The sequence below is a fragment of the Nicotiana attenuata genome, unplaced genomic scaffold (genome assembly GCF_001879085.1).
Source record: "Nicotiana attenuata strain UT unplaced genomic scaffold, NIATTr2, whole genome shotgun sequence".
In the NCBI taxonomy this organism is placed as follows: Eukaryota; Viridiplantae; Streptophyta; class Magnoliopsida; order Solanales; family Solanaceae; genus Nicotiana; species Nicotiana attenuata.
The window spans coordinates 54194-61895 of record NW_017675079.1 but is presented as its reverse complement, the minus strand read 5'-3'; the positions used below and the strand labels follow the sequence as shown (position 1 = coordinate 61895).

At 37.2% G+C, this 7702-nt stretch overlaps 1 protein-coding gene across 2 annotated transcripts; it reads left to right on the top strand.

Moving 5' to 3' along the window:
- Window positions 1-1719: 1719 nt before the first annotated feature.
- Window positions 1720-5399, top strand: LOC109219630 (traB domain-containing protein). Of its 2 annotated transcripts, XR_002066962.1 has the most exons (8): window positions 1720-2311; window positions 2702-2817; window positions 2891-2979; window positions 3059-3133; window positions 3406-3513; window positions 3945-4040; window positions 4282-4757; window positions 5052-5399. XR_002066962.1 is itself a non-coding variant. In XM_019384104.1 (7 exons), the coding sequence occupies exons 1-7, from the start codon at window positions 1917-1919 to the stop codon at window positions 4555-4557; spliced, it is 1155 nt and encodes a 384-aa protein (XP_019239649.1). In that variant the 5' UTR covers window positions 1720-1916; the 3' UTR covers window positions 4558-4952. The 2 variants fall into 2 exon arrangements, 1 of the variants encoding a protein (XP_019239649.1); XM_019384104.1 differs by lacking the exon at window positions 5052-5399 and having other exon boundaries at window positions 4282-4952.
- The last annotated feature ends 2303 nt before the right edge of the window (window positions 5400-7702 follow it).

The window sequence follows — 7702 nt, the reverse complement described above, 5'->3', positions numbered from 1 at the left end:
TATGTTCAATTGCACTTTAATTTGTAAGTTTTAAAGTATTTATTGAAAGTTTGGTTGTTGTTGTGTTGTTGTTGTTGTTGTGTTTGTTATTGTTGTGTTGTTGTTGTTGCATTGGTATGCTGGCAGGTGGTATAGCTACTAAAACAGGCATTTTGTGCCAAAATTAAAATAAAAAAAACGACTAAAGTTGGTCAGTTTTTAATAAATAAAATATAATAATTGCATGTTACCGACCAAAGTTGATCGGTATTTATTAAAAAAAAAAAACTAATTAACTATTACCGACCAAAGTTGGTCGGTTAATGAACAATGAATTCCCAGTAAATACATAGTCCTTCATTGTAATTTGTGGGCCCTACTTTTTAAAAAAAAAAAAATCAATTTACCAAATGCTCCTTGAAATACCCCATCCTCAACGGGTTCTACCATCTTCACTGAAACAATATACCACCTCTCGCTTTTCTTCTTTTTTTCAGAACTCCGAGGCATACCAGCAGCAGTAACACCGCTAACACTGCCACCATATTCCCTATGGGAAACCTACAATCCCTTTTCTAAACATCAAAACTAAAATCCAGAAACGAAAACATGAAAAAGAAAGAAAAAAATCTTAACAAAATTTTGAAACCCAAATGTCAATATAAAAGAAAAATCGTTTTTGCTTCAAGTTTTTTCATCTTCAAATCTAGTCCTTTGTAAATCAGAAACAATGAGTCGATTTGACTGGGTCAACTCACCTGAAAATATTTTTGGCCAGAAAAGAATTGTAATGCTCATATCTATACACTGATTGTTGGCATATTTATTCTTTCTTGAAATTAGAAGGTGATTTAGGAGTAGCTTAATTAGTTATTTGTATCGTATTTGGTGAAGAATAATCTCAATGCTTGACTTGTTGAGGAGAAAAGAGGGGGAGAGGAAGGGGAGAAAGAACAGAAAAGTTGGAACAAACTTAATTAGGGAGAGGTAGATGAAAGGGAAATTGGGGGAGAAGGGGGAATGGGAATTTTGGAAAAGAGGAACAGAACGTGAGAAGAGGAGGTGGGGGATGGGAAGAACAGTGAAGGGAGAAGGGGACGGTGGAACTCACATGCTTTTTCTTTTTCTTCTTTTACCTTTTGTCTTATCTTTTTATTTTTTTAATTCTTTTTATGTTTTAGTATTTTTTTTGTTACATAAACAAATTGAATTCAGGTGCCTAATTTGCGTGAATTACACATAGCATTGTCAAATCACACATGATATTAAGCATAGTTAATGGTCAAAGATGTTTATTAATGAGCAAATAGTTGTGTATCGGGTTAACAATGGATATAAGTTTAAGTGGCTCGAAGGCCATTTTGCCTAATAATAATAATAAAAATAATAGAAATCGGATAGTGTTTTATTTTGATATTATTTCTCAGAAACTAAAATCTGTTTTACGGTTCAAGACCTTTAGTTTAGGTCTCTCGAAAAACCTTCTTTTTGTTTCAAAAAGATGCTTATAACTTGTAGTCACGGTAAGATGACCTATTTCTCAAGGGGAAAAGGCATAAATACCCCTTAATCTTGTCTTCACCCGCTAGTCTCCTAAATATTTCAGATTTTAAAAAAAAATTATATGTTGTCTCTCACATGCTTTCAAGAGAGTGAACACGTGATCATTTAAAGGTGTATATATTTTATTTTAAAAGGTAATAGTACGTGTATAATTAGGAATCAGACTCTAAGTTGTGGGGGTATTTATGCCTTTCCCATTTCTGAGGTGTAAAATTAAACTCAAAAGATATAAACCACAAAAATGAAAAGTTGCAACGTTGTCACCCCAGAGCCACACGTCGCACGATGATCATCTCTGAGCTCTGCTTGTGCTTCCTCTTTCTCCATCTCTTCAACAAGAACAAGAAGCTTCTTCTTCCTCTAGCTCCGAGAGCATGAGCATCCTCTTTTCTCCTCTCCCAATCTTGGCTCCTCACTCTAAATTCCTCTCCTTGCCTTTGAAACCCAGAACAAAATATCATCAATGCAGAGTTGCCATAAAGCCACCACCCCCCAACTTCGACTTCAAGACTGAATTTTTCAGCGCTTCTCGGGATGCTATTGAAGAAAGTCATCCGGAATTGCTTGATTTGGCTGATAGTGGAACTCTGTTTCTGATAAAGAAGAGCCAATACGGGCCTGTTCCATCTTGGAGAAGTGAGTTTGTGGAACCAGAGGCCATTTGGCTAATTGGAACAAACCATCTTTCTTTGGAATCGGCCGTCGATGTTGAAAGGGTTATTCGTGCTATTAGGCCTGAGAATGTGGTTGTAGAGCTCTGCAGAAGTAGGCAAGTAGCTCTGTACAAAAATTATGTTCCTTAATTCGCGTTTACTTTGTTGTCGTTGTAATTTCTGAGAGAGGAATTCTAGCAAGGGGACTGAAAAATGCTATTCTAACATCTACCACTTGTCAGGAGGAATTCACAAAACAATAGTACTAATTTTTACCCTAATTACGCAATAAAATTTTACTATCTCTCATGGAAATAATGAGGGATGTCAAAGATATCTGGTAGCATTTCGTGCAATAGATCACATTATGAAATGCTACAATTTTGAAGCGCCTGTCTTTAATCTTCATGAGCTATAACCGTGCATTCTTGTCCCTCCATTTAATTTACATCAGGTGTGTAAACTGGTTATCTCCATAGCTTAACTTCACCTGTTGCAGAGTTCAGGGCTGGCATCATGTACATTTCAGAGGATAAGGATCTCAATCAGCCCTTAAAATCAAACATGTTTTCTTTGAGTGGGACCGGGTTTTTTGGTGCTGTTGGTCGTAGCATAAATTTGGGTAATTTCTGACCTTGCTTTGTATGCTATCCATGCCTACAGAATATAATTCATCAAGCTATTTCATATGATAGGAGGTCAAACTGCTCTAGCATTACGAGTCTTGCTGGCGCTTTTCTCTTCAAAAATGTCTTCAGGTGTTAATCGTCCTTTTGGAGATGAGGTAGTTCTCTGTAAGATGTTCCTTTTTACAATTAGGATATTTCGAGAGACTTAACGAAGTTTGCTGTTTTTAATTGCAGTTTCGTGCTGCTCGAAAGGCTGCTGAGGACATTGGTGCTCAAATAGTATTGGGGGATCGACCAATAGAAATAACTGTATGCCACACTTACATTTCCATTTCCTAGGTTAAATTTGGATTTAGTGAAGTCGTACATTTACTCTCTCTCTTTATTTGACAAGTTGGAACAACGATTCATATGACTTCTCTTTTATATATTAGATGGATGGTACTACATGGTCTTATATGTAAAGTAAGAGAAGTTAATCTGCTCTATGCTTACGTTTGCCTGAGTGTCCTCATGGGATGTGCTATTTGGTCTTTAGCTGTAATGCTAGAAAGTTTATTTTTATTTACTTCTGTGTTCAGCTTGAACGAGCATGGACTTCGCTAAAGTGGAATGAGAAGATGAACTTGATGGTGTCTGTCTTTAGCGGAATTACCTCATCTACTGAACTATCAACGAAGGCATTAAAGGTTTCCCCCTATCTCTATGAGATTTCTCTGGATACTAACAATGATTGTTACTTATCAAGTTTTTCAGCCATTACCTCTTACATGCATAGAACTTTAATAGCAAATTAATTGGCTGGCAGAACCTAAATGGCATTATCATATATGCATTTTCGTCCATATTTTCTTTATGTAGCAGTTACAAAAATTGATGCCTGGAGGACCAGTCCTCCCTCTCCAACACCGCCACCCCAAAGGGCAGAAACGAAAAGGAAGAGAGCAGTTTTTCAACTTCTCTTTGTCTTTTTTAAGAGTTTTTCCTGTTCTCTGCTCTCTTCAGGCGGCAAGTTGTGCTGGTAACGTACATGCAATGCCATTCTATCCTACATGGTTGCCTGTACGTTATCTCTCCATAGATTCAAATTCCATCTTCATTGTTTTCTATGTTGTTGCAGGAATCAAATTCTGATGATAGCAACTTTCAGCTGTATGAAAAGCTAAGCTTTACATATCCATCACTTCTACAGCCACTCCTGCATGAACGTGACACGGTTAGTTGGTTTTTCCTGAAATGTCTCTGGTAATCTAGAACAAACGCAAACGTTTCATTGTGAGAACACATGCCTCTTCACTGATGGATATTATGGCAAAACTGGCACTGGTTTTCTGATCAAATTGAACTGAGAAGTGCCCATTGATTGATTTATCCATTAAACCATATTTAGGTCAAACTTTTTTGTTAGAATTGCTAGTGACAATCTTTTCTGTTTTTCCATGTGATTGTTACTATAGTTTCTTGCGTGGTCTCTGAAGAGGAGTAAAGCTGTGAACAAGAGTAAGCAAGTGGTAGGAATAATTGGGAAGGGCCACATGAATGGAGTTATATATTCTTTGGTGTCTGATCAAGGAAACTTGCGTTTTCGAGATCTAGCTGGGAACAAACCTTCAAAGGAGCTCTCTGGCTGGGCTACTACTATATTTGGAAACTTGCTAAGAGACACTGCAATTGGTTTCCTACTATGGCTATTATATGAACAAATAACCAGTGGATTGAAACTTATTGATTAAACTCTACTACCAACTTCCAGGCTTCTTGTACGATCCAGAAAAGACTCGACTCAACTTACACAGATGAATACTTGTATCTGCACAGCCATTATGAAACAAGATCGACTCCATTTTTTGTGAACTATTTCTCAAGCAAGGTAGCAGAGTCATCAAAGAGTTGTGAGGAATGGAATAGTTAACATCTCTCATTCTCTTCGAAGGTAATATAATATCTTTTCAAGAAATGTGCTTATAGTCTTCATATAGTTAAAGAAGATGATGAGCTACAATATATGTTCTAGTGGAAATCCTTCTATATTAGGAAAGTTCACTGATGCTAGTTGGATTAGTGATAAGGTAGATTACTCTTACACAAAATACTTGTTTATCAGTGTTTGTGGTACTTCATTTCGAAATTTAAAATAAACAAAAGATAGAGGGTGGGGTGGGGGGACAATTTTTGGGTTCTTCCATGCACTTGCCAAACCAACTTATGTTTAATTTCTACTCAACAGAATAGTTTACGAGTCAAGAGCCATTTTTAGAAGAAAGAAAAGGTTAGCCCAGAAAATGATTCCATAGCATTAGAAGCTCAAGTATCCCGAAAGAACGTGTGAAATGGAGATGTGGAAAAGAAGAAACAGTCTTAGACCTTATTTTTGCTATTTAAAAAATTGAGAATTTGATCCTCCAGCTAAAACAGAATGTGTTTCAATAGCTGGAAGAGAATGTTACTCAGTTCTCGTAACTGGCGTGACAAAATCTGTTTTGTTTGTCAGTGTATTCGCTTGTTTGCAAGAAAAAGAAACAGCTGAACTAAACTCCAAATAAGAAGCATAAATAGAATGTTGTCCATCTCATTATATTGCGTTTGGGAACCCGAGGTTAACGAGACTTTGTTAATTTGTGCTTTTCCTAAGGGCAAAAAATTACTGATCTTCAGGCTAGTCAACATTGTAGTTGGAGAGATTGATACAAGGAACTTTTTTGGGCTTGGTTTTGAAATTTTGTCCTCGGAATTGCAACATTCTGGAAATGGCCTCATATGTACAGATATGCATTTAACGAAACAAATCGACTAAATATAGTAAGGTTGAGTGGCAAAGATAGCAGCAAGAGCAACCAAAATCAGTACACTGTGTCATGTACAAGTTATCATAAATTGGTAAAACTTCATGTTGTATTCAACTTAGATATCTTGTTGCATGATTTACAAATTCTACGAGGTTATCATAATTTTAAAAACTACGAACAAAGAAGATGAAAAATAGATGTCAGAAGGGTAGAAGGCAAGTTATGACAAAACAGTAGGATGTCATGCTTTAGTTAACGTAGCTATCTTGTTGGATAATTAAAAAGTATAACCAAAAAAAATAAAAAAACACGGGATTGAGTTACAAACTCTACTAGGTTGTCATGATTTTTAGTTTTCACTAATGGTACATTTGTAGAATTATTCCATTTACTAAGGGGCGGATCTAGAGTGTAGTTACTGGGTTTTCGGACACCCAATAGCTTTTGCGTAGACCCTGTATTTTTATGAAAAGTTTCACTAAATATTTATAAATATCTAACTGTGAACCCAGTTATTATTGTATATTGATTTGAGATTACAATAGGAATCCGTATACTTTAAATCCCGGATCCGCCTATGCATTTACTCTACCGGATAATCTCACAAACTCTACTGTAACAATTCGACCGGTCGTTTTGAGAATTAGCGTCCCGATCGGCGGCTTAAGGTCTCGAGGAGCTTCGATTGTGTGTTATGACTTGCGTATATGGTTGAGTTCAATTTTCGGATGATTCGGGATCAATTTGGAAGAAAGATTTCTGTTTTAAAAGCTTAAGCGGTAAGAGTAGAGTGTTGACTTTTGTGTAGACGACTCCGAAATGGCGTTTTGATGATTCCAATAGCTTTGTATGGTGATTTTGGACTTCGGCGTGCATCCGGATTTGGATTTGGAGGTCCGTAGTATATTTTGAAGCATTTCGGCGAAAATTGGAACGTTGAAGTTTTTGGAAGGTTGAGAGGTTTGACCGAGAGTTGACTTTGGTGATATCGGGGTCAGATTTCGATTCTGAGAGTTGGATTAACCCTGTTATGTCATTTGGGACTTGCATGCAAAATTTGACGTCATTCCAGGTTGAATTGATATGTTTCGACACGAGTTTTAGAAGTTGGAAGATTTGAAAGTTCATAAGTTCGATTCGAGGTGCGATTCGTAATTTCGGCATTGTTTGATGTGCTTTTAGTCCTCGACTAAGTTCGTATCGTGTTTTAGGATGTGTTTGTCTATTTGGTTGAGGTATCGAGGGCCTCGGGTGCATTTCGTATGGGCCACGGGCCATTTTCTTATGTTTTGGAATGATGAAGTTCTAGTGCCCGATGCCCTTCTACGCAATCGTGATGGCACATACGCGGTTGCATAGGCTGTTTAGTGAGTGACCCATTTTTCTTCTTCGCGTTCGCAGTATGTGGTTCGCGATCGCGTACGTGTACATTCTCCTTCATCGTCTTCGTGTTCAGAGTTCCGCGTTCGCGTAGCTCAACTTTAGCAGCTGATGTATTTTCTCTTTCGCGATCGCATATTCTGGTTCGCGATCGTGTAGTACACTTCTTGGGGTAGCATATGTTCGCTTCTTCGTGGTCACATGCTTTTGTTCGTGATTGCGTAGTACGTTTCTGGACAGAAGTCACTTCCCTCTTCGGTATCGCATGTATATTTCCGCGATCGCAATGTACATATACCTGGGGCAGCAGAATATATTTTCCAAATCGAGGGTTTGGCCATTTTTTTCATGTTAGTTGTAGACCTAGGATTTGAGCGATTTTAGTGGGGGTTTTCAAGCAAATCTTTGGGGTAAGTGTTCTTTACCCAGAATTCATTATACTTCATGATTTCCTCTTTAATATTATCATTAAATTGGTGTTTTGAGTTGAGGAAAATGGGAATTTTGAAGGAATCTTTTAAAATGTAAAATGATGATTTAAACAACGAATTGATATCAGAAATTAATAATTTTTTTTATGGTCGAACTCTTTTTCACATTCAACCATGAGAGGGCAACTTGAGCTATAAAAGCTATGCCCTCGTATCGAAATTTGTGTTCGGATTTTGTATATTTTATTGGGTTTCGGGGGGGGGGTAGGGGGGTAGAGGTT

Bases quoted from the DNA above. Each gene is read 5' to 3' on its own strand.
- LOC109219630 (XM_019384104.1), top strand. From the start codon at position 1,917: ATGAGCATCCTCTTTTCTCCTCTCCCAATCTTGGCTCCTCACTCTAAA. The intron at 2,980-3,058 runs GTAGTTCTCTGT...TTTTAATTGCAG, and splicing joins ATCGTCCTTTTGGAGATGAG to TTTCGTGCTGCTCGAAAGGC. The intron at 4,041-4,281 runs GTTAGTTGGTTT...TTGTTACTATAG, and splicing joins TCCTGCATGAACGTGACACG to TTTCTTGCGTGGTCTCTGAA.